General features: G+C 41.1%; 1 protein-coding gene across 1 annotated transcript; it reads left to right on the top strand.

Annotated features, from left to right (window-relative positions):
- Window positions 1-72: 72 nt before the first annotated feature.
- On the top strand, window positions 73-23,695 carry EPDR1 (ependymin related 1). The gene is made up of 3 exons (XM_080917717.1): window positions 73-592; window positions 20,908-21,116; window positions 22,162-23,695. The coding sequence occupies exons 1-3, from the start codon at window positions 324-326 to the stop codon at window positions 22,356-22,358; spliced, it is 675 nt and encodes a 224-aa protein (XP_080773843.1). The 5' UTR covers window positions 73-323; the 3' UTR covers window positions 22,359-23,695.
- The last annotated feature ends 4,087 nt before the right edge of the window (window positions 23,696-27,782 follow it).

Raw genomic sequence — 27,782 nt, 5'->3', positions numbered from 1 at the left:
CGCGATGCCCTTCAGGATGCTAGTGGCATCACTGCCGCTGCGTTTCCTGTTGGCAGCAGAGAGCAGGAAAAACAAGCTTCACTAAGCCTCCACCGGGGCAGAAAGAGCTCCGGAGTGATTCACGCGGCTTCCCCAGACCCAGACCGGTGTCCGGAGCCCCACAAGCCGGGAGCCTCTAAAACGGAAAATCAGGAGAGGCCAGGGCTCCCGAGCCGGGTCCCAGAACACACCTTCCGCCAGCGCGCAGAGAAGGCGCTCGAGACTCGCCCACGCTGGGCCTCGGTTCCCTCCTGGGCTCGGCTGACCCCGGGCTGCGAATCACCATGCTCCCACGCGCTCCTCATCGCCTGGTTCAGGGGTTTCAGGGGACCTGGCTTCTGGGCGGCCTCTGGGTCTGGGTGCTGTGCGGCCTGGGGATGGCGGGCTACCCAGGAACCCCGCAGCCTTGCCAGGCGCCCCAGCAGTGGGAGGGACGCCAGGTTCTGTACCAGCAGAGCAGCGGGCACAACAGCCGCGCCCTGGTGTCCTACGATGGTCTCAACCAGCGCGTGCGGGTGCTGGACGAGAGGAAGGCGCTGATCCCCTGCAAGAGGTAGGCTGCGTGGAAGGGCATGACAGCGGCCAGGGAACCCCGGCTCAGGGATTTGGCACTCTAGCTAGAACCCCAGCAGCCCCCGGCTTTTCCCTACCCCTAATAACTTTATAGGGGTGTTTGGGAGCGACATGGTCTGCCAGGTGAGGTAGAGGCAGGCAAAGAAAGGACTCGCCAAGGGCAGGATGGAAAAGCCAGGCACTCTAATTCCAAGTTAGTCCCAGGTCTTAACTGCTGAGTCAGGCCCCTGGCAGCTGGAGTCCTCTGCAGTGTAGGGCATGGTTTTTTGCTTTTTGTTTTTGTTGTTTGTTTGTTTTGTTTTGTTTGTTTGTTTGTTTGTTTTCTAGAAGCCACCTACAAGGAACACACACAATATTCTCTAAAATTTTTGTTTACAATGAAATCATTTTAAATTACAGTGTGTGTGTATGTGTGTGTGTGTGTGTGTGTGTGTGTGTGTGTGTGTCTGTCTGTCTGTCTGTCTGTCTGTCTGTCTGTGTGTGTGTGTCAGTGTGTGTGTGTTGCCCATGTGGAGGCCAGAGGACAATTTAGACTCAGTTCTCTCTCTTCCACCATGTGGCTCAAAGTACAACACTGTAAATGGTGTTTATGGAGAAATGATTTTTTAAAAGTTCCTCACAACTCATTACCCTATTACAATATGACCATGTTTGCTTCTACCTTGATGATCTTCTCTTTGGAAAAACAAACAGTGAAAACTTCCATTAGACCACGTGTCCCGTCTCCTTGAAACTTCTGCCGCCTTAACACTGATTTTAGGGCACAGGCACTGCCACCGGAAAACTACAGCTTTACTTATCCTCCTTTTTGTCAGTTTGTTAGGTTTTTTTAACCTATTTTTAATGACCACAGCAATTGCAAAATGGGAGGGCATGCTATCACACACATGCTCACACAAGTGCATATGTATTTACACACACACACACACATACACACACACACACACATACGCAAACAAATGGTAGTCAGTTTATCTTTCCGGAGGACTTACTGTTTTGGAATGTCACCTTGTTTCTGGCCCCTTTAAGAACTAGTTTCTAATTTAAGATCACCAGCTGTCTCCCTGGCCCAGTCCTTCACTAACGTCCAGCGTGTTTCATGCAGCCCCACCAGCATCTCTTGATGGCATTTGCACCACAAGGAACTATGATGAATGGCCGTAGTGTAAGGCTCCAGTGAACAGTGAGATTGTTGGTACATAAGGACCATCGACTTCTAGCACAAAATAAAGCTTGGTCGGACCATTTCACCTAAAAGCATTTGCCCTTGAAGTGTTGGGCTTCCTGGCTAAAGTAAAGACAGAACTTTCTGAACCACCTGCTCAGAGTGCAAGACCACTCCTTACCAAATGAAGGAGACAACTTACTCTTGGATTCTTTCTGCTTTTGAGGCTTCAACAAACTATGGACAGAAAATATGTGAAATCATATTGCATGTGCTCAGCACATACATACAATTTCTCTTATTATTGTTTGTTAAACAATACAGAGTTTATATGTATAACACTTACATTACATTTGTTATTGTGAACAACCCAGAATATATGGAAGGGTGATTGTAAGCTACATGCAATTTCTTTTTGTCATTCTTAGATCAAGGACAGGAGCATCCATAGATTTTGTCATACATAGAGGCACAGGATCCAGTGCTTCCTGGATATATAGGAACAGCTTTACATTAGCCTGCAAGGCCAGGCACAGTAGTGTCTTTAAAGAAGAATTAGAGCGAGATAATTTGTGCAAAGACTTTGAAGAACATGAATGTTTTTCATTGGGTCTTGAGGGGCATAATAATACCTATCATTTGAATGTGTTTTGTAGTGCTAAAACTTGGCATGTTTTATATAATTTTGTTTAGGGTTCATAATAGCACAGGATAGGTTGTATGATTTCCACTCATATAGAGACACTAAGATCTAAAAATGTTGATAAACTTTCCTTCTATCACACATGCCATGTACAGCACATGCCATGTCTCATCTCAGAGTACTGAGAAGGTGTGTAGTAAACAGTCACAAGCTCACTACCCACCGTCGTCATCTTGGTGGGTCTCATTTCCTGTCTGCTAGAGTCTCACTGTTAGCCCCTCTGAACTCAGAGGCTTGATTGAGCAGCAACACAATTATCCTCCCTCTGGGAGCTGACTCAGTGCACAGACTCAAACGCTAAACTGTATTTCAGTAACTTTTATAGCTGGCGTGGAGACCAGTCGTCTCAGATCCACAGGGATAGACTAGATCATTCTCTCCTCGTATTCAAAACTATGTGAGGAGCCAAATTCTAATCAGGAGGTCATGACCAAAGAGTTGGAGCAAATTCATGAACAAAGGCCTGGTGATTGTTCTAGGCTCACTTTTACGCATAACATTGAGTTTTTTTTTTTTTTTTCCTACCACAAATAATTCTTCCCAGGGTAATACTGAACAATTGTCAGGTTTGTGTGGGCTAGTTTTTTTGTTAACTTGAAACAAGCTAATGTCATTTGGGAAGAGGGAACCTCAATTGAGAAAATTTCCCTACCAGACTGACCTGTGGTACATTTCCTTGCCTGAAGGTTAATATGGGAGGGCCCAGTTGACTGCTGGGCTGGTCATATAGGTCAGGTTGAGACATCCACAGGAACACAGGGTGTTCCTTCATGTCTACTGCTTCAGTTTCTGCTTCCAGCTCCCTTCCTTGAAGTTCCTATCCTGACTTTGAAGATTATTTAAAAGAAAATGTAAGCTAAAACAACCCTTTCCTCCACACATTGCCTTTGGTCATGCTGTTCAGCAGTAGAAACCTTAACTAAGATAGAAATCTATACCAAGAGTAGGGTATTGGCTATGATAGACCTGACCATTTGTTTTTGGGAGGACTGTGGTCACATCTGTACTTTGGGCTGGGAAATCTATTGGGCCCTTAGAGGTTAATGAGATATTGTGGAAACTTAGGACATAAGGTAGAAAGCAATGTAGACAATGGAGGCCTGGCTTGAGAGGTTCTTAGATGAATATTCGAGAGTCCCTTAAAGTCTCTATGGTTATTCAACTATTCAGTAACAGCTAAAGGGAAACATTGCTTTTCTTTGCTTGTACAATTGATATTTGTCAGCTGAGGCTGAAGAATCAGCTGAAGTTAAGAAGAGACTAATATTATCGAGGCAGAATTTCTTCAGAAGGGTTTCCCTGGGTTCAGCTCAAAGAAGCAGTGATGGGGGGAGGGTTGTACTGCATGCTAGACCACCTATCTTGAGTTCCTCAGGTTGTCCTGAATGTGAAGGCAGGAAGGAGTCATGGAAAGCAGGCTTGTCACTGTGAAAGGCCGGGAGAGGCCACTGCTAAATGTTCAGCCCTAGCTCCAGTAGAATTAAAGAGATCATGGGGAAAACTTGAGTCTTGGTACCATGTAGTAGGGTCAGAGTCCTTGAAAAGATCCTGTTGGTGAAGGTGTAGCCCATGTGCATCAGTATTTTGGAGAGGCCAGTACCATGAGGTAGCTGCCGACAATAGCAGTAACTGTGGACTGAAGGTAGACTGAATCTATGAGACAGGCTATGTGTGCTGCTAGTGGCAGAGGTGGGCATATGGAGTCCTTGGAGGAGTTCGGGTGATTATGAAAATCACGAGTGGGTCCCAGGTGCCCCACACTGAACCTTTTACAGTGTTGGACATTAGTTTTGCATTATTCTGGTTGTACCCTGTATCCTGGCTTCTCTTTTATGAAGTAAGAAATATGTAGCTTTTTAAAGTAGGAGCCCACAGTTAAGGGAGTTTGGAATTTTAGAGAGATAAGAAGTATTAGAAGCTTGGAACTTTGAAAGAGTTTTAAATATTTTAAAGATCCTGAACTTGTAAGTTTGAAGCCTCTGGGACTTTTAAAAATTAGAAGGTTTTTATGATGATAGGGATATTACTATGATATCTTGTGGTCAAGGAGAAAAGCAAGGTTGTAAACTGAAATGTCATGTGTTTGTGTGTCGAGTTGACTAGGGTAGTATCTTCTCATCTTGACAAAAGCTAAAGTCATTTGAAAAGAGGGAACCTCAGCTCACCAAATTACCCCCCCCCACCAAATTGAGCTGTGGGGCATTCTCTTGATTTAACAAGTGATAAAGGAGGGCCCAGACAACTGGGGTCTGTGCCACCCCTAGGCAGATGGTCCTGGATGGTACAAGAGAGCGGGTTGAACAAACCAAGAGGAAGCAAGCCAGTAAGCAACACTCAATCCATGGTTTCTGCTCCTCTGCTCCTGTTTCTGGGTTCCTGCCCTGAATTCCAATCTGTAAGCTGAAATAAACCCTTTCCTCCCCAAGTTGCTATTGTAGTGCTTCATCACACCAGTAGAAACCCCAGGTAATATGCAGGTGAAATTGAAGGTTAAACGATGCCTTAATTTTATGCTTGTGACACCTCCTTGATACTCCTTTCTATCCCTTCCATTTGTCTGGACTCATTCACACTGAACAGAACACAGGTTGGCACCATTCAAGCCTGAGTCAGGAAGACTCTCTCCTTTGTAATTTAATACTAATTTATGTGGGTTTCAGACATCAGCCACAGCCTCAATCTGGCCAGCCTAATGTCACAGCCTCACTCTGCACTCCATTTCACTAATTTTATACAACCATGTGATGCGTTCACAATATGGCTTTGTAGAAGGCAGTTGTGTTCTTCATCTTGCCATATTTTTGGCTGGATTTTCTCTCACAGTCCTGTCCCACAGTCCTGTCCCTTGCCCTAAATCAGGTGCAGAAAGGAGTGTCTAATGCATGAATGCATTTTACTTCTTTAAATGTAGATTTGTTGGTCCAGACTCAAAATGGTTTCAAATAACAATACTATGGCCAAGCAACCAGATGTTATTTGAAAAAAAATGAATGGTTGTCTCTTCATATTTACTAGTTAAGTTGGAACATGAGCGTAGAATTGGATGAACTTCTTAAGAGCCTCCCTCCCCATCCAGATAGTTACGGAAAATCCCAGTGATAGTTACCGGGGACTGACTAGGATTTTCCAGGATCTCTGTTCCCTGAGATGATGGAAACGATTAAAATAGTTTATGAGCCTCAGATAAGACAAGCCTGAACCCAGAATAGGAAAAATTAGTAAATGATACTATTTTGCTTTCCGGTTCCAACTGTCTCTTCTGATTTCTGGATTAAACTCATGGGGATTATATTGGGAAGGTTGAAGGAATAGCGGGCTGATTATTTTTATAATTTAACCAATATGTTGATTTTATGTGAGGGGAACAAAGTAGATGTGAATGTATCCTACAGGGCAAAGGTAACATATTGCTGTTTATCGATGGAGTCTTCAGATTAATGAAGCTCCACATGCGGAGGGCAGAGAGTCACAGAATGAACACGCACCGTGATAACATTTAGTCAGGCTGTTCAGGGGTTGATCATGTGTGTTCCACCAGAAACTTTTTTATTTACAAATGATGAAAAGTATGTCACAGACCGAATAGCAAGTGGATTCTCAATCAAGTTGTGATTCTTTCATGTCTGTCTTCGTCGTTTCCAGAGAACAAAGTAACATTCATCGTCTCTGCTGTCATATGAAATTAACTGTGTTTGGTTGGAGACCCTGAGGGAATGGTGTTAGACAGCCATAGGGTGGGAATCATTTATTTTCAACGAGGCCTCATTTCTCAGTATTTTTGTTTAGGAGTTATGGGATTGCCAATATCAGGAAAGCACATTGGTGCTTCTGTGACGTCAAGCTGATGGCTTCGACAATGGTGTGACAGAGATCCTAAAATTTCTCCCACCCTATCATTTTGTTTGAGCTTCTTTCTCTCCCACTCCTTTTCATATGAGCTTGTCTTCATGGGCAAAAGAAAAAGAAATGACCGTTCAGTGCTTTGGCCCTGAGCCCAAAACCCACCTCTGTTCCCTGACCCTCCATCATCATATGAACTGAATGGAATTACTTATAGGAAAGCTCATTTAATACCAACTCTGTGTGTTTGAGAAAGAAGAATATAATTCTTTCCCAAACACATTATCTTACTTTATTTTTGAAATTATCTCCTATTTACATTTATGATACAAAAATATTTTTCTTTTAATCCCTAAACTATTGAGGAGTTCATTGACCACCACCTATGCACATGGTCTTCAGATGCTCTGGTGTGTTTTCTACAAGCAAGGAACCTCATTCACTGTACCTTCAATACAGCTATGAATCAGCAAGTCAACGCTAGCTCCACATTACTACCTGAAACCCAGCTATTTCCAGGTTTTTTTGGTTAACTTTTGTGTGTTCTTTCCAGCAGAAGAATACAGTTTAAATATAATTATGACATTGGGGTACTATGTCTGTGATTTCTTTTTTGTCTAGAACAATTTCTGCGGTCTTTCTTGTAACTGGTATTTTTAAAGATTACTGCCCTGGTGTTCTGTTCAGTGTTCCTCTGGTGCCTTGTGTTCATGTTCAACTTATTCCGTACAGGCTGTCCCAAAATTAGAGCCATAGTGTATCTGTGTGCCCTACACAGATCTGTGTACTCTAGCAACATAACGTTGTCTATAATATTGTGTCACTGTAAAGTGACACCTTTTCCCTTCATAATTAATAAGTAATTTTGTGGGAATATACTTTTCCATCTTGTTCGTTCTAATTCTTCATCAAACACTAAACTTATTTGTTTCAACACAGACTCAGGGATCTCATTGTATTTGTTTTGCCTTTCCAGTTTTCCGGAGGAGCCTCTTCCAGTTGTCTTTGATAGTCTTTAGAACATCTTATTTTTTTTGAGGCAGAGTACGATATTCCACAGTCATCTGTATTTCCCCTGAAAGAAGCTTTTTCTCAAGAAGTCCTGGTTATGGATACTGAAGAAAAACTGCTTGGAAGTACAAGTCTGTAGTCTACATGTGCTTACTGCTCTCAGGTTGCACTGATGACAAGGGGTCTTAAAACACACACACACACACACACACACACACACACACACAAACACACACACCACATATGCACAAGCATGTTCACATGTACACTTTCATGCACTCATTCACAAATATGCACACATTTAAATCTTTGTCTCTAGAATTTCAGTTCTTATCCATGGAAGTAAGTCTGTGGTCCTTTCCATTTCAACTCAACACAATATGATGGATTCTCCTCTTGAGCCCCATCAAGTTTGTAGCTTCCTTCTCACACAAGGAATAAACAAGAAGACCAGTCATGCAGCTAGAGTGTTCTCTCCCAACAGTGATTCCTGCCTCACCCTGCTGAGGCTTGGTCCCTAAGACCAGCTTTCCAGAAATATTTGGGTCCTGTTAATGATGTTAGTCCGTATTGCTTGTGCAGAGGAAGCGGAAAGGCGGGTTATATTTTCCCTAGATACTTGCTTTCTCTTGAATTTATCAGCATGGCATCATTGCAGGCCTGCATGGAGTATCTGTGAATCTCACGGATGTTTACTGGTATGTCATTTCAAGACCTCAAGACTTGGGCATGATTTCTTGACCTGTATATATTCTCTTTCTTCATCTCTGATAACTAGAGATGCTGTTTTGTTTTACTAACCCAGGGAAATGTACTAATTTTGGCATCTCGAACCTTCCAAAATAAACCATATTGATTTGCAATGCTGGCCTTTTCTTGAAAAAGAGAAACCAACATTTGCTTCAAGAGGGTCTAGAGCCTTGGAGTTCAGGGATTTATTCCTTTTACTAAAGGCATAAAATAGCCAAACAGGGCCAAGGAGAATAAAAAAAAAAAAACAAAACAAAAAACCTTATGAATGGAAGTCATCATAAGTGGTCACCATACTGTTCTGGAAACATCTTTTCAATAACACTGAGTTTCTTCATAAGTTTGACCTTAGAGAAGGTGGTCAGGGCCACATGCCCAAAGACCTGAAAATATGCGACCAATTAGTGGTTTATTTTTCCTGGAAAAAATGAGATAGTCTTATATTTCCCAATTCCAGTAAAAATTTCTCATTCATTCCTTCATAAATTTTTATTTACTCATCTTTAAGGAAAAAGAATCTCTTGAAGATTAACAGTGGAAACCTTATTTCCCCCTTCGATTTAAACTCTCTATCTCACACTAAGTCCAGTCTCTATCCTACTAGGCTCTGTTAAACCTCTCCAATCACACTGCTCCATGGAGAATGGTCTGAGCAAGACCAGAAGATGCTCTCTCTCTCTCTCTCTCTCTCTCTCTCTCTCTCTCTCTCTCTCTCTCTCTCTCTCTCTCTCTCTCTCTCTCTCTCCATCTGTCTCTCTCTGTGTGTGTCTGTACAAGTTCATGTGTGTGTGTATACATGTGGAAGCAAGTGGTCAAGGCTGAACCTCCTTTTCAGTTGCTCACTAGAGATCATGAATTTCCCCTAGACTGGATGCCAGTGAATCTCTTATCTCAGGCTCCCCAGGAACTGGGATTCTAGGTGTGTGCCACTATGGCCAACTTTTATGTGGGTGTTGGGACTCCAAACCCAGATGCTCATGCTTACAGAGTGAGAAATTTACCAAATCAGCCACTGCTCCCTCCTCTGCCTCTTTTCCTCTTTTTAATCTGCTTTGTTCTTGCCCTCTACACTGCTAATGAGGGAAAGGTCCAGTGCTTGGCATTCTATCCCCTTTACATTTTGTCTGAATGCTCCATCTTGGTGAGATCATGTGAGTCATGGCTGTAAATGTCACCTCCTCATGGGGGAGGTCACCCACGTGTTTGGTTCCTCTCCAGAGATCTCCCCTAACCTCTGCACTTATGGATCCATCTGCCTGGCTGATGTCTGCCTTTGAAATCTCTGTTCATTGTGAATGCAGCATGTCCTAAATGAATGTTTCCTGTACATGTAATCAAATTAACCAGAACCAGAACCAAAACCTAACCAAAGAACCAAACACATAAATGAAGCTTCCCCTTTCTTTATCTTAGGTACAGCAGCTCTGCTTAATCAGCACAAACCCATGTGGTCATTCTTCTCTTCTCTCTTGCCTATAAATCCAACAGATTCCATTTTAAAACCTACACAGAATTGGTTATACCTTCTCTACCATTATACATGTTCATGACAGAAAAATCCAGACAATGGGGAAAGCAAATAAAATAAGGATCATCCATTCATAGTCCTCCATCCCGAATTCACAGCCATGGCACATGTGCTTTGCAGTTGTTCTGTTTCTGGATGTCCATTTTAGTGGAAATATAGAGCTAAGGTTAGCTCAGCGTAGGAAGCCTACATTACACGTATTTAGTCGCTAGACCTGTTACCAAAAAAGTAAAATGGAAATACACAATTTGATTTTTAAATTTAAAAAGTCATTGTTCATGATCCTCTTGCTACTAAATGATAAGCAAGCAGTTGCTGAAGATATGGCATAAGTTACTTAGGCAACCCCTTATCATGGGGCCACCACATGTCCTTACCTCTGTTTTTATCTGGGGTAACTGACAGTAAAATGTGTAGCCTTATATTTTCATGCAAATGTATATTAAATATTTTAAGTTTTATTATGACAAGTACCTAGATAATGAAAACAGTATGAACTGACTTATACACTTTAAAAGTCTTCAACAATTAATCAAATTTGCTTTCAGTAAGTTTATTCCATATAGATGTTCCAACCAGCAGACTGTGAGCATCCAACTTTCCATATCATATCTATAAGGAGTCCAAGCATGTGCAGTAATGTGTGGTACAATAAAACAAGAAGTAGATGGTCAGAATGGCACATCTGGGGTGATGTCACCCTGTTGTGGTTTGGTTCTGTCTGTGGCGAGTAGGGTTCTAACTCACTACTGACTCTGGAAAGCTGCTGATTTTACAAGAACATTGATCCTTTCGGTGAATAATCACTGAAAGATCTTATAAAGAGGGTTTTCTAACATGTGGGTAAAACGCAGCCAACTCAGTGATTCCTATAACAAGCTGCCTAACGTGACATCACCTTCATTTTTTTTCAAGGGAGTTTGGATGCATAATGATGCATAATTCTTTTAATAAAGTACCTGAACTAGCAAATCGCTGTAGAGGTGACGATAATGAGTGAGCAAAGCCATCTGCATGGGCTCCACAGCTTCTGAACCTCCTGGAATCTCAAGTCTTAGAGCTTAGAGTTCCTCGGCAGGATGCTGATGAAAGACAGAGAATCAGGCTTGTCTTCTGAGGGAGAAATTGGGCTTCAGAAGAGCTATCAGAGTCCCCAGCAAAACTCTGGCAGAGAAGCCTGGTGCGACTGTGGAAACCGGTGTGGGAAGATGCAAGTTCCACTTCGGAAGAAAGAACACAGTGGACCAGGAATGATCTCACAGACTCACACCATTGGGAGCAAAAAGTTCCAAAGGAAGAACCCAGCACAGCCTTAACATCCATGGAGATGCCCGGTTGGGTACTAGCACGACTTGGGAGCAAGAGATCCATGAAATGCTTGGGAGTATTTCAGACCCATGTCCCCTCTCTGTCACTCTGTCACACACACACTGTGATTGTGGAGAGTGGAGCTCCTCACAGTTCCAGGGATGACCTGTGTACTCCTGGCGCCCCAGAGAATCCACGGTTATGAGATCTTAATTCTCCTTAAGGAGTTGAAAAAGGTTTGGGGTCTAGTTTTTCTAACATTCGTATGGTTCCTATTGAACAAGGCAGGTATTTAAGTCTCACCACAGGGAAAAGAATTTAAAGTGCGTTGTTTACCCTGTTTCCTCATTCACTAGCCTGGATCCAGTTCCTGAAAGATCAACAACTTCCCTTGGCTCACTACAGAGGGATTTCTGTAGCGTGTATATGCTTGCAGATGTCTAAGTAGCTTGGTTATGTGTTAGGGGCCCTCCTGTCTGTTTCCCTGCATTGGAATTATAAGCACTCCGTGGGGCTCAGCTTTTTGAAGCAGGTACTGGGGACTGAACCCTTCTTGGATAGCAAGTATTTCATCATCTTGACAACCTTTCCAGCCCTGAACTTACTTTGAATATGTTTTCCCCTACCCTCATTTTGAAGTGGTTTTTTTTCTATTATTTTTTTAATTTAATGCCTCCAGGTCCTTAAAAAATCTAAATCTTGTTTCTTGTTTAAATTAAAAATTCTGCAGTTTTTTTGAGATTGAACCCAAAGACTTTCTTACGCTAGCAACTATTCTGCCTTTAAGTATCCCCAAGTCTCCCTATTTTCTATTCCTGGAGGTTTAATCCTGTTTTCCTCTTGATCTTTGCATAGTTTCTCTACTTGTTTTTGGTTCTTACATACATCTTTTCAAGTTTCTTAGTTTGTCTTCAACGTGTTCACCCATCTCTTTATTTTTAAAATTTCTATTGTAAATCTTCTTGTCTTCATCCCCATCATCACCATCATTACCACCTTCTCTTCTTTTGATTGGCTTAGGCTAACACCTCTGCATTTTTATCTTGACCTCCCTTCTTTCAAGTGTTTTATTAAATGTTGTCTGAAATCGTGCATGTGTGAGGGGGGTGGCAGTTACTTCAGCCTTCTGGGAAAGGATACTTACCCATTTCAAACCTCAGGCCTCACTGTAAGCTCAGCCTCACTGCCCCGGCTCCATCCTGTCCCTGTGCTATAGCTGTAGAAAACACCATGCTTCATGGCCACGTGGCCTCCTCAGTGCAAATGAGACCATTCCTCTGAGTGTCTGTAACCAGCTTGAACTATTGCCTCAAAGAAAAATATGTTCTGTCTCCATCAGATGAAAGGATATTCCTACTGTTTCCAGTATCCACCAAACTGTGTTTTTGGAAGAGAAAGCACTTCAATTTCTTGAGTTGTTTTTTTCTTTATTTTCTTTTGAACTAGTGTCCAAGGGCTGAAGGTCAGCCACCTGTGGCTGTTTACATTACACACACACACACACACACACACACACACACACACACAAATTATACTTTGGTTTAACTTTACTGAAGACTGCATTTTTTAAATAATCTATTTTTCTTTTAGTTACATGTGATTGGCAGAAAGTTCCCAGTGAATTTTTCGAGTGTTTTTCCTCGTTCTGTCTCATCATTACTGTAGGGTGTAACTCACACTTCATGTGTGCCAGAATGCAAGTGTCTGTAGCTCACAGTTTTCCTCCTGAGAGTTAACATTACTAATCTATTATATTGCATGCTAAATAAATTCAAGATTTGACCAATAGCTTCCATAAAGGCCAAAGTTCTTCTGTGATCAAATTATATCAGTGCACTCCCTTGTCTGCAGTTTAGTGCATCTGAGATGGTCATTCATTTCTGAGTGGGTGAGGAGCCACTGCTTTCTTTGTGGAAACTGGGTTAGGGCATAGCATTAGGGAATGGGACTAAGTCTGACAGATGAGCAGAATTCGAGTCTCATCCTGACCCTGATATTAAATACTAAGTTGTAACCTAAAAATGCACATATTTTAATATGTTTTTAATAATACATGTGTTAGTGATGACCAGCCAGATTCCACCTCAGGCTTTTCACCTTTCTCCTGAATACCCCAGTGCAAGCCAGAAAATAATTTTACTTCAGCTATTCAGGCAGTGGCTAGTTAGGTTAACTCACCCCCAGGCTTGACTTCAGTATTTTAGAGTCTAAGACTAGCCAAATGCTTGGACTTTGCTCATTCTGCAAGGAAAGACTTCCATCCAACTTCCATAAAGATCAGGACACAGTATCTGTGAGGCAGGGTTTTTAGTACCCCATTAGTCAAGCTCAACAGGTGTCTGACAAGCTGTTACTAACAGAGGTTTGGTGTTCAAAACTCTTGTGATGTATTTGTGACACACAATACTGAGTTTCATGCAAGTTTCTTCAAAACCCCAGACTTTTCTCTGTCTGTTGCTATTCCCTTTCTAGGATGTTGTCTCAGAGTTGCTAGGTCGCACATTGACATACAAGCACCATGTATTTATCCAACTACATGCAAAGACAGAAATGCATACAGTAGAATGGGACCAGCACCCTTCTCTTGTTTTCTAAGAGAACTCTCCATTACGTCTTCTTTGGCTCTACCTAAAGTCTGCAAGGCCAGAGCCAATTACGCTTTTAGCTCTAAAGGCAACCAAAAATAAGTTACAGGAGGATCCCCCAGCCTCCATTTTGTGAGGAAGGCGAGGGAAAGGATCTAAAATGCCTATTGTACTTTTTTTAAAGGTCTTCATCACAGCAGTCAGAAGCTCCCCATCACTCCATTCTGTCTACATCAATTAACCCCTCTTTGCTACACTGTCAGTTATTCTACCTGTACAAGTTAAATGAATGATCTGTTCATTGGATATTACCTAGTGGCAGTATACACAAGTCTGGTGGCATTTCCCACCATAGTGATGATGGCTCACATGTGCACAGACATTTAATATCCATTGTTTCCATTATCTTCAAAAAGACACCCTGAAATTAAATTTTAGGAACACTCTTAGATGTTTGAAATGAGAAGACCAAAATTGTAACCAGACAACCAAAGGCTAGTAAATGTCTTGGGTTTGTGACCAATGATTTCTGCAAGGCCTTTTACTTTGTTAAAAGCTTTATACCAAAGTAAAATATTAATGAGTGTTCTCCCTCATTCTAATAGCATAACCTCCTACTATATACTTGGGTGTAGACACATGTGTAAGCCTTCACATCTAGTTGTGATGTGGAGACCTATTTACAGGAATCAGGAATAGCTCATAAAAGGAGACTTCCCTGAAGCAATCCCTCTACTTGAGCCATTTGAATGACAGTGAATTGAAAACCAGCTCACTATACATACATACATACATATATATATATATATATATATATATATATATATACATAAACACACACACACACACATATATATATACAAGATAAATGTGAATCTGTTAAAAGTACTGTGATCTCCCTTATGAATATTATGTAACTGTTGATTAGAAATTCCTCACTAGCAAATATAGTCTAATAGTACATTAAAAATACAGCAGAATCAAAAAAAAACATTTATTAGAGGGATGCAAGAATAGTTTTATTTTTTTTTTCTTTTTCCTTTCTGGAAAACTTAATACACCTAAGACGGTACATGTGAGAATATTCTTAGTTTGATGGAAAGATAATTGATCAAGTTCAATAAACATGGGTGATAGAAAGTTTTCAAAAAATGCCACCACTTTCTTACCATAATAAATAAAACCCATGTATTTTAATATTGCTGACATATTCTTTCTCCCACTCAGCTAAGGATCCCATTGCTTCTACTCCGTTTAATGATGCTGGTTTTGTATCCAGAGAAAGTGTTTAGAGAATGAGAACTAGCACTTAGAAGTGAGGACACGTCTTTTACCAGGAAATGATGAGGTCACCTTTGAAAATAAGAACCAAAACTGAATTCAAGCAATGAGAGAATTCAGTGTGTTGGCTAGGTATAGAATTAATACTCCAAACCTGTAATCCTCGTGGATATAAACAATGGCCTGCTATAAACATAACAAAGAAGATTCAATTAATTCTAACGATGAAAGTTAAAAAGTAATTAAAAAAATGTGAAAAATATATTAGGAAAAAATTATCACTAAATCATAAAAATCAAAAGTGAGCGGGCATACTTGGAGGCATAGAACGACTTTACATGTAAAGGTATTATTTATTCAGTAGTAATACATTTAACTCACACAAGATAGAATCGCCATCTAAGACTTAGTTGATTTGAGCTAAACAGTTCATTTTAAAATTTACTTGGACATGTTAGATCTAGACATCTAGCAAAACTCTAACAAAGAAGCAAACAATTGCTGAGGAGTACCATTAGTATTTATTTATTTTTCAATTTTATTGGATATTCATGTATTTACATTTCAAATGTTATACCCTTTCCCACTCCCCACTCCCCTCCCATGTGGCTCTAGTGAGCAGACATGCAACCCAGCAGGATGGAAAAGTCCTGAAGTAGACCCAGGGACAGACAGAGGTTGGATACATGGTGGGGATATGGTTTCATATCACCAAAGACAGATGGACTGTTTGACAATGCTCTTGGAGCAACTGTAACATAATAAAATTTCCTTTTAGATATTAGACCATGTACAAAAATAAATTTCAAATTGGTTTAAAGTTCTGAATATAAGATTAAAAAAAAAAAAACAGACACAGGGTACATGGAGTCATTCCTTTATAAACACATTAAAAGTTATCCATGGGTAATTTAGGAATGAAAAAATTCAGAAGCAATAAAATAGATCTTATTTAAATTGCAAAAATTCTTTTCATTGTAAAACTAGAGCTAAGAACATCTGTAACTAAGACATTAAGGGAAATTAATTTTAAAAATACATAGAAAACTGGAGATAAAGCTGCCAAACTTGAGAGCAGATTAGTTGTTTTTAAGAGGAAATAAAAGCAAGATGTGGCTTTGACAGGTGATGGCCCTGCACGAATGAAAGCCACCCCACTCGTCCCAAGGGCAGCAATCGGAAAGTGGGGAGCCTGGCTTCTAGTGTGTAGTGTCTTAATGCGCCTGTGACATCCCAGACTGCACAGTGTAGGCTTCTCAAGCATTACACTTTAACTTCGTGTCATCTTTTGAAAGGACTTTTATTTTTCTCCCTTAAAAAGATCTAAACCATAACCTTGGGATGCTTAGTCTTTAACCTTATCCGATGGGCACAGAGACAATTTTGGCAGCATCCTCTTTTGGCAGGACTGTAAAAAAAAAAAAATGCAGGCACTCGTGTTGCTGGTAAAAGTACAAAACAGTGCAGTCTAATGGAGAGAAATCTGGTAACATTTAAAACAGCCACCACTGATATTCTCACCTTTTGAACTGGGTATTCTGTTTTGGATGATGCTGCATTTCCCAAACAGGAGAGAAAACCTTACCCATTGTGATGCTTTTGTCCATGTAAAAATGGTACCAAACCAGAAAATACTGGAAGCTGGCAAAACGTATTATCTATGAGGCATATGTGGAAGAAGGGGAGAGACACTCTTGATGTGCTTCTCTAGAGCATTTTGAGTTTGAAAACATGACATTTCACATTCAAATAATAACATTAAATCAAGGGAGAAAGGTATTAAGTTTTTAAATTTAGAAGAAACTGAAACAAAGGAAGCAAATAATTATTCATCTGAAAGTGTAACTGCACAAGGATTGATTCAACTTATTCTGTGTGGACATTTTAGCACAGAACTGACTCCAGGCCTCAACAACCCCAGCTAAGGATACAGCCCTGGATGAAATCCTAACTTTATTCCACACTTTAGTTTTCAACGGTTTTGATTATAGTATGAAGCATGTACATTTACTTTGCTGATAATTTTGGAAACAGGCTTTTCTGTTTTAATAGAAGGGATAGATAAGTGTAGGAGCAATGAGGAGAGCCTATGATATTAAATTTTAGCCGGAAATAGTAACATAAATTTATGATTTTGAAGACATAAGAGGCTGTGATTGCTGAAAACGAGTCCAGAAATAATGTCTATTGCCCCGTGCTGGTCCCTCCAAGTCAGGCTAGAAAAGCCCACAGCAAACCTGGGACATCTGCTATCACAAAGTCACCAAGAAATTGAATATTAATAGTGTTCTGTGGCTGGAAGAAACTCTAAGTAACTAAAAAGGAGATGCTTGTTCTTCTTCTTGTTCTTCTTCTTGTTGTTCTTGTTCTTCTTCTTCTTTCTCTTCCTCCTCCTCCTCCTTTTCTTCTTCTTCTTCTTCTTCTTCTTCTTCTTCTTCTTCTTCTTCTTCTTCTTCTTCTTCTTCTGCTTCTGCTTCTTCTTCTTCTCCTTCTCCTTCTCCTTCTCCTTCTCCTTCTCCTTCTCCTTCTCCTTCTCCTTCTCCTTCTCCTTCTCCTTCTCCTTCTCCTTCTCCTTCTCCTTCTTCTTCTTCTTCTTCTTCTTCTTCTTCTTCTTCTTCTTCTTCTTCTCCTTCTTCTTCTTCTTCTCCTTCTTCTCCCTCTTCTCCCTCTTCTCCCTCTTCTCCCTCTTCTCCCTCTTCTCCCTCTTCTCCCTCTTCTCCCTCTTCTTCTTCTTCTTCTTCTTCTTCTTCTTCTTCTTCTTCTTCTTCTTCTTCTTCTTCTTCTTCTTCTTCTTCTTCTTCTTCTTCTTCTTCTTCTTTATTCATTTATTTAATGCATGTGAGTACACTGTAGCTGTCTTCAGACACAGCAGAAGAAGGCATCGGATTTCATTACAGATGGTTGTGAGGCACCATATGGTTGCTGGGAGTGGAACACAGAACCTCTGTGAAGAGCAGTCAGTGCCCTGAACCACTCAGCCATCTCTCCAGTCCCTGGCTACTTGCTTCTTATCACTGATACTTTGATGGTAGAGAAGAGAACCCACTCCAGGAAACGGTCTTCCTTTGACCTCCATAGGAACATGGGCTCACACTTACAAACTGCACTCCTCGTTATACACTTGCAAGCTGAACATGAGCAATAAATAAGATAAATACATCTAAAATATTTAAAAGCACCTCATGGGTAATTGAAATCAACACTGGGTAACAGGATATTCCTAGCATCACAAAGTATTACTCACCAATGATGACTAACCGCTCCTGGAGATATTGGTATTATCACATATCTTGGTAGTCAATGTTAGCAAACCTGACAGTGAGGAACTGAATTTTTTTCTGATATGATAATGCTGGAAACATGTACCTTGCCACTGATGTGTTCCTTCCAAGCTTCCTGAGCCTAAGTTTCATCAAGCCTCAGACAGTACCATTTGTGTGTAGGCATGTGGAGGACAGAAACTAGAGGCACGAATTTAATGGCATTTAAGGAAGCTGTCCGGGACATCCAGAAAAGAAATGCAATAAGACGACTATATACTTTAAGGGTGTTCTGTGTGGATGTTCCACAGGGAGTCCACCGGTCACTAGTCTCTGGAATTTATAATTGTTCTAAACTTTGAATTGCTGTGTTCCATGGTGCCCTGCTTCATAGGTCCCAAAGCCGCAGGTCCTATGGAGCTGTGAGCCAAGCCCACCTTTCTTCCTCACACGTTGTTGACTCCGTCCTTCACCTGAAAGCTGATTAAGCAGAGCTCTTGGTTTGGACTCCACATGGAGCCTCAGTTTTCTCAGCTCCATCAGAAATGAGCACTGGTCATGGGCAGAACAAAGTCACAAGCCCAAACTAAAAGTTTATAAGAACAAAGGAAGGTAATCATCCCCTAGGTGAGTCTCTGGGCACCTCAGGAAGTAGTGCCGCTATTGGAACCCAGATGGCTAGTTCTTTCTTCTTGCTGCTTTGTTCGTTAGTCTTACTTATTTCACATGGTGGATATCATCCCCACAGCTTCCGAGTTCACAGATGACAATTTATTTACACAGAGACGCTGACCCAGTCCCAATTCTACACCTCCAGGGCAGTCTGAATATGGCACACTGGGTCACATATTCCCATAGGACAGTAAGCCTAAAGGAGGGTGCCAAGTTCTGTATGGGAGATACAGATGCTAGGATGGATTGGACGGCTGGTGGGAGTGGTCTCAAGGAGCTATCCCCATATACATGGGTATGGACCACTCTGGTGAAGGCTATCACAGTTGGAACACCAGAGACCTAGAAAAAGTATGGCATAATGCCGTGTAGGGAGAAATGTTTCTGTTGTATGACTCTGAGGGTGCACACCAGAGTGTTTGCTGGCCGACTTGTCATAAAATGCACTGAAGGATGAGATTTGCTTATGGGCAGAGATTCTTATATTGACTCATGGGCTGTGTGTCAGACTTGTTGCTGACATTTCTAAATTCAAAGAATGGATGGGCTTTATCTTGTTGGAGAATTAACAGAGTGTGAGATAACGGAGAAAACCGGTTTATTCTTTGTGGACCCTATGTGCATTCTAGAAGAGATTAGTTCTACTCAAAACACTTATGTCTGTGGTGTTTTGAAAATGTGTGGTGTACGTATTTGTTAGTGTGTGTGTGTATGTGTGTGCTCCTGTGGGTGGGTGTGTTCATACACGTTGAGGCCAGTGGTGAACCCTGGGTACCTTTCTTGGGCCACTCTTCACTTTGATTTGGGATCAGGTCTGTTACAGAACCTGAAACTCGTTGAATTATCCATGCTGGCTGTCCAGTGAGCTTCAGGGATCCATCCGTGTCACCTGGGATCCTGTGACATGTCCATTTTTATGTAGGTGCTGTGTATCCAACCCCAGGCTCTTATACTTGTCTAACAAGCACTTTGACCATTGAAACATCTCTATAGTCCAACACTACCTTCCCTTTATGCATTATTACATAAATGCATAGCCTCTTTTCTTTCTATATTCACTCCCACATTTTCCAGTCATTGTTTGTTTTTTTTGTTTTGTTTTGTTTTGTTTTCCTTATAAGCTCCTTTTTACTTTTCTGGAATAAGTGGGATATAAATGAGCTTGTGATCAATTATATTTCCTTACCACCACATAGAAAATTAAATTATAATGATAATAGTGATACTTTTGACAAAATAGATAACATCATTGGTAATGCTTTAGTGTAATAAAAATAACTTCAAGCACAGACTTGAAATAGGGAGCATACATCCAGCATGAACATGTTTTGTGGAACCTGAGGCTCATCGAGCCAAGACCATTGATCAGTTGCCCATTTTCCTCATGGTGCTGAGATCAAACCGTGTCAGGCATGTGTTCTGCCACTAAGTTATCCACACAGCTCATAGTGAGCAGTCTCCTATAACTTATGAACAGCATTCTCTAAGGTCTTGGCTTCCACTGTAAAATGACCGTGGTCCCAGGGGCTTTACAAAGAACCAAAATCACTTAGCTTTAAGAGGTACAACATAGCATACCTAGAGACTTATGGCTCAGATATAGGTATAAGGCTCAGGATTCTTTCTTCTCCCCTGCAGTCAGGGTATGTATAATGTCACTAGAGGAGATAAAAAGGCTTGCTGTGTTAGTCACTTACTCTGAAGGTGACTTGGCCTTTGTCCTTGCTGCTCTAGGTTTGTCAGGCTACACACAGAGTACTTTCCATTGAGAGAGAAAATCGTTCATGAAGGGTATCTAGGCAGAAGGTGCAGGTATTCTGTCTATTTGTCTGCAGTGAGTTCTGACTTTCAGGATATTTCTGTAATTCCTTGATTTAATGCAGCAAAGGTGAAGTTTTTTTTCTTTGTCCTACTAAACAAATTACCATAGGCCAGCAGCAAAACCCACATGTCCCCCTCATTTCAGGGGTCTAAGCCTAGGGTCTAGCATGTAGTGATTCACAGATAAGAATTTGCCTTGAATTTTTCCACAGTTTGGTGTGAATAAAGTTTATAAAGAACAAATGATATGTAATCTCTTAAAATAATTTATATGATACTTTATATCACAGGTCTTTGGGCTCTATATTGATGAAAAGCATTATTTTTTAACATAAAAGTCCTTAACTATTTTCTTTGAATCCACATTTCAGATTATTTGAATACATTTTACTTTATAAGGATGGAGTGATGTTTCAGATTGAACAAGCCACCAAACAGTGTGCGAAGATCCCCTTGTCGGAACCCTGGGATCCTCTCGATATTCCCCAGAATTCAACCTTTGAAGATCAGTACTCCATCGGAGGGCCTCAGGAGCAGATCATGGTCCAGGAATGGTCCGACAGGAGGACAGCCAGATCCTGTAAGGATGGAAAGAATTTCCACATTGCAGCTCCGGGTGTATGCTGGGGAATATACTCTTCTATGTCCCTTACTGAATGTAGATGTTGGGGAGAGTCAGATGCTTAAGTGAGGTTTTAAAGCCCAAGTAAGTCCCTGTGTACCTGGCAACTCTGTGTAACAATTTTCTTACTGGGTTGTTGAGACATCTCCATCTTCTAATGTCACCTGCATGCCTCTGCCACTTTGGATCTAATGGGATCACCCTTTGCTATAGACTTTTCATGAAATCCATGAGATCTGGGACCTAAAATAATTTTTTCCAATAATACTCCTGAATTAGGTGCCAACATTTATTTCCCTGCCATCACTTCCTGAAACCTCCATGTCATGACCATTATTCTAAACACAAGCAGGCCTACTTTGATGCAAATAATCTTTTTTTTTTAATTCTGAGGTTGTTTTGAAACATATAGAGTGGGCATTCAGTCTGTGAGAGACAATATGGCATTTCACCAAAACATTAAACATAAAATTGCCATATGGTCCAGAGCATCTGACTCAGAATATATGCTCAAAAAAATGATGACAGAAACTTAAATAGCTATCTATGCAGCGTCATTCATAGTGGCTTCATTCCTAGCATCACACTGCTGGAACCCACTGAGACACCATCAGCGGATAAGCAGCTAAACAAAATGTGATACTATGGTAGAATAGTTTTCATCCTTTGAAAGGAAGGGAATTCTGGCCTATGGAGCAACATGAATAAAACTTGCTATTATGTAAAGGGGAGCAATCACAAATAATAAATATGGTGTGCATGAAGTGCTCAAGTCTATCAGACAGTCAGTAGCGTGACTGTTGCGAGGAATGGGAGTCAAGGAAGGTCGGAAACCACTGAACAATAGGAGCTTTCGGTTTGGGGAAGTTGAAAGGTAAGTGATGATGATGTTTATGGACCAATGTAGACGCCCCCATAGTATGGTGAACAATACCACAAAATAAAAATGTTCAGGGAGTTAGCCTGTCTGCTCTCTAAAAAGGTCAACTTTTCCCCTCTTTAGATGAAACCTGGATCGGCGTCTATACAGCCAAGGATTGCTATCCAGTCCAGGAGACCTTCATCAGGAACTACACTGTGGTCCTGTCCACCCGATTCTTTGATGTGCAGCTAGGCATTAAGGACCCTTCTGTGTTCACCCCACCGAGCACATGCCAGAGAGCGCAGCCAGAGAAGATGAATGGGGACTGCTCCTTGTGAACCTGCAGGGGCAGAAGCCACAACCTCAGCTTTTAGTGACCTTGGATGAAAATGGGTTAGAGACTAGTTTGAAAGCAACTCTTCACTGGAAACAAAGCTAATTTTAGGAAGGTGAACCCTAGGTGGACTTACTTGTACATCTGAAGGTGGCTGCTTAGCTCCGTGTTTAGAAGGAAACTGGGGCCAACCTTTCTTTACGCAGGTGTGTGGTCACTGCCGTAGAGTAGGAAGGGGTAGGAGTGGGGTCAGCACAAGGAGTTTGCCTCTGCAGAGTGAACCACGTATTATCACCAATGAGAATTGAAGGGGATGATAAGATATAGCATAATGTTGTTTAGTTCTCCCCTTACAAAGAGAAGCCCTTGCTTGTCTGCATCAGGGCAGCAACAGTTCCCACTGACCACATATCTGCCCTGGTGACAATGAGATGGCCCTTTAAGATTTTATTTTTCTAAACTTGAATTTTGTGGCATGGCCCATGGGATGTAAATATTCTGCAAGGAAGTAGAAGCCTGTAATACAAAGTAATGATTCCTCTGAAGGGAAACGAAATTTTAAGCAGGAGGCTTGGACAATCTTAGCATTTAGGTGTGAGAGGAAGTGAGAGCCGTGTGTGCAGCTTTGTGTGCAAGAGTACTGAGTGCTGTGCTGAACCTCCATGTCTTTTCTAGTGGGCAAATAGACTTCCAAAAGAGCACTGAGCTCTTGGGAAGACCCCCCAAGGAAGGCCTGGAATTCTCCGCTACTCTAATCCTCTAAGTATTAGGTGGGCTAGGCTAGTAGTAGCCCTTGTCTTGCCTTTTCTGAAACTCTCTGTCACCTCAACTGGGTCTATATGGTGACTGCTATGCTTCCAACATCAGCTCACATGTGGCCTCTGTGAGCTGCCCCTATGCCTGAATTCATTGAACCTTTCAGCTTGGCATGTGTTGCTCACAATACTCATTATGCTGTGTGAGGATTTCCTGATTACTGGAAATTGACCTCTGCTGTCCTGGGTAAGAACCCCTTGAGTACAGGTACCATGTTCTGTTGACTTTAAGATCTCCAGCACCAAGCAAGTGCCTGGCACGTAATCCGTGCCCTTAACATTTAGAGAGAGGAGCTCACCAGCTCTGTCAGTGTTTCGTTTCCTCATCTATTAAACAGGGTTGGTTTTTCTGGTTGCTAGGGAGACTTGTAGTAATACAACTTACTGTTCGAGATTCTTCTATCACCATGTTTCTTTTGGCTATGTGTCACCTTTTGCTATTAGGAGAAATGTGTGATTCTTGCTTTGCGCTATAGCCCTCTATATTGTAATCAATCCATACAATTAAAGATATTTAATGACACCATGCAAATTATTCTTTGGTGCATTTGTTATGGTAATAAATATGGATGAACTGAAATATAAGAAAGATAAGATGCTTCTGTAGTAAGTAAATATAGTACTCCCATCATCAAAACCAGACTGGTTATCTTTTGAGCCTACTAAGTCTCATCTTCTGTAAAGACTTCAGTTGCCTGGGTCGGCAGGAAGCTTCAAAGGCAGCATTGGTCACCACTTATCAGGATCCCAGGTGACATCATAGTGAAGTTCTCACTCTTCAGCTTCTCTGCACCTTCTCAGATACCACTAGGTCTGTGTTTGTGGCATCCCTAGGAACATATTTACAACTATTACCCTTTCTCTTGTCTATTTCCAAGAAACCATCTGGTTCTTATTTACTGAAATGCATTCATAATTATAATTTCATAATATATTCATATATGTATTCATAAACTAGCATCAAACATCTGTCCTCTACAGTAGCTAAGCTGCTTCCTGAAATCACAAAGGAGAGTGAAGGCCAGCCCAAGACCAAGAAGAATGGCATGGTTACGTTCCAAGAATTCCAGCCCATAAAGACACTGTGGCAGTGCTTGCCTTTTTCCCATATCCCCACACACAGAATGCCTTTGTCCAGTCCAAACCACATATCTCTGTTCAGCCCTGTGACTCTGGATGACTCTGGGCACATCTCAGGTCATATTCACAATCAAAACAGAAAGTGAAATTATCTTATTCATGGACACAGAAAATGAGTGTGTCATTTTTTTTTTTTCATTTTTCATTTGACCCATTCTAGTAATCAAACCTCATCACAGAAAGTAATAACAAGCCCAGGGAGGGATTTTTATTTGATGAAAAACTAACTCCTCATGGATTTTAGGGTCTTGAAGGACTTTGTTTCTCCACCATCTAAACAGCCAGCAGAGCCCCCTTAGCACAACCAACAGGCCTCTTGCACCAGGTTGGTGACTCTTTACTACTTTCTTTGAGAGGTAATACCTGGGTTATATCTAAAGTATCAGGAGGGTTTCTTTAGTCAGCAGGCCATAGAAGTATGCTAGTTGTCATCCCTCAAAATGAAGAGGGATATTAATTATGTCTAGGACGACACCTCATAAAAGTACTAGGCAGTGCACTTGACATCCAGAGGAATATCACACTTGCTACCCTTTCTCTGGTCTATTTTCTAGAAGCCATCTTAGAATGGGGAAAACAGTTTCTGCATCCATGAGTATCACAGAAAATTTATTTCCTACTTTGAATAGGGCTATAGTTTGGGATCAAAAGTGCTGTGGAATTGTGTAGTTTGGAATGGACAAAGACCAGTCCACTCCTGAAACATGGCTTTGGACCCTGAAGTTTCTGTCTCCTTATTCTATACTGGAACACTTTATTTTTTCTTCTCTGAAAAAGATTTGAAGCTTATACGTTGCCATGAATCTTGCATGTACCAGGGAGTGTCCCAGGGAGTTCGCAGCATTAGTTCTGCCTTGTCAAAGAATGTCCAGACCTAACATAGAGCCATCGGCCGCTTTCTGCACTGGCATCAAGGTGCCCACCCGGACCTTCTGGTTTCATTCAATCCCTTAAGAAGATGACTCTCTCATCAGAAGCTTTGCCACTTATAACTTCTTAAAACTGGAACTTGGGTCACACACTACAAAGTTATTCAAATACTTAAAGGCCAAAAGTAGGCCTGAGGAAATGTGCTACAAATCACACGCAAGTTCCTACCACACTAAGTCCACATCACCCAACAGCTCCAGTTAAACTCTTGCTGGATTCTTCTAGCACCTCCACCTGGCTTTCCCATGGATCCTTGCTTGTGTATTACCCAGACAATCTGTGGTGTTTTTAACTTCTCCAGACGTATAGATTAACCTTCCTCCAGCTACAGCAGTATCGCAAATGAAGGAACACTGCATCGCTCATTCATATCTCATTAAAATGATTCCACAGTTTCAGTTGAATAAGAGAATGAGTCTCTCCAGCCAAAGATTTGTTAGCGATTGAAAATGCCACTCCCAGGGACTAAACCACCAACCAGAGAGTACACATGGAGGGACCCATGGCTCCAGCTGTACATGTAGCAGCAAATGGCCTTGTCAGGCATCAATGGGAAGAGAGGCCTTGATTCTGTGAATACTTGATGCCCCAGTTAAGGGAATGCCATGGTGGGTAGGTGGTAGTGGGTGGATGGGTGGGGGGGGGACACCATCATAGAAGCAGGAGGGAAGATGGTATAAGGGGTTTCCAGAGGGGAAACCAGAAAAGGGTTTTGAAATGTAAATAAATAAAATATCCAATAAAAAAAGAAAAGAAGAAGACAAATTTAATTATCTGGACATTCTGGCACCAGTGACCATCTCCTCTACAAGCACGGTTAGGATAGCAATAATAAAAATACATTTTATTTGCTTTAGGGTAGCAGTTCAAAATTGTTTCCATGTCTGAGGACTTACGTATATCATAATCTAGGTTGTTCCTTGATGAAAAAGGAAAGCTTTGAGGAGAAAGTTTTCTGCATCATGCTCCCACATTTCCAGGCCGCTCAGTTTTAAATGACATTTCATGTTATCCACAGTAACTGAAGTTCAGTTTTACCGTGTATTCAAAATATGGGGATCATACTGTTCTATTTTTTTTTCTTTCTACTGCTGCTATAAACACCATGGCTAAAAATGACGTGGGGAGCAAAGGTTTATTTTGCTTACAGTTCCACACTATGAAAGTTGGGGCAGGAACTGAGGCAGAGGTGCTGCTCTTTGGTTCGTTCTTCCAGCTCACACTCAGCTACCTTCCTATACTTTCCAAGACCACTTTCTCAGAGGTGGCCACACCCATGTTAGGTCCGAACACATCAATCATTTCTCAAGGAAATGCCCCACCCACGTAGACTGAGGAGTACAGAATATAAAGTAGAAAAGGTACGTTCTGTGGATTATTCTTTTATACTGCTTGAGCACTCCTAATCTAAAATCCTGACTCTAAAATGCTCCAAAATTGGAAGTTTTAAGCACCAACATATTAATAAAATTTTAAAATGTCATACTGTCCTCATGTGTTAGGCCATACCCAAAATATAGGTATACTAACAATGTAAGATTATCTTTAACCTACATGTGAAAGATATATGAAAACAAAATTGGACTTTAAATCACATTTGTAAAGCTTATTATGATATATATTTATGTAAACTAAAACCAGCCGGGAAGCTAAAGTTTAACATTCATACTTTTCCCCTAGCATTTTAGGTAAGAAGTACTCAACTTGGAGCATTTGTCTGGACAAAGGCCATCAGAATTACTGTGGGATTTCCCCATGATTTGATACTCAAGATTTACTCTGGCCTTTCATAAAACATCCAGGCTTGATGGCTAGGTTGTGGGTAAGATAAGCCATCAACAAAATTTATGGTGACAACAGATTCCTTTAAAATCTGACAGTAACTATGGATACATTGTGGCTTGAAGATATGTTGAAGTTCTCATCCCAAAACTATGAGAATGAGAAGCTATTTAGAAAAAGTTTTTAGGTGATTCAAGTACAGTCATCATGATACACTCTGATCCTATAGGATGATGTTCTTATATAAAAAAGGAGAGTTGAACATATGCAGACAAGTCACTTGGAGAATCTCAACTATTCTCATACCAAACTCTATGCTGGATTCTCCTCTGAGATTAATCTGATATAGATTTTCCTTCTGAGCCTATAAAAGAAACCAGCCCTACCAAAACCTAACTCCCTGAACTGTATGTAATACATTTCTGCTAGTTAGATGTATGGTGCTTTGTTAAGACAACTCTGGGAAATATATACAGAGACTTTCTCTAAAACTAGCATCCTTCATGGATATGACTAACCTAAATATAATTTTTTAGGTGGTCAAGGATTTCTGAAGCTTGCCTATATCAAAATCTTCCATGATAAAGGCAAGGAAGAAGAGGGTTGGCCTCAGTGACTGCACGCCACTGAGAAGGCCCTTGGCTATTCCCCTGTTCCTTGACTAAATCTTCAACAACAATACAACAAATGCTACACCCTCACTCCAGACCCTGAAATTCAAATTTCTGGTTGCGCCATGTGATGCAGACTCACCTGATATT

The sequence above is a fragment of the Micromys minutus genome, assembly GCF_963924665.1.
Source record: "Micromys minutus genome assembly, chromosome: 6".
NCBI lineage: Eukaryota > Metazoa > Chordata > Mammalia > Rodentia > Muridae > Micromys > Micromys minutus.
Note: the sequence above shows the minus strand (reverse complement) of the source record. Positions and strands in the feature narration are given on the sequence as shown.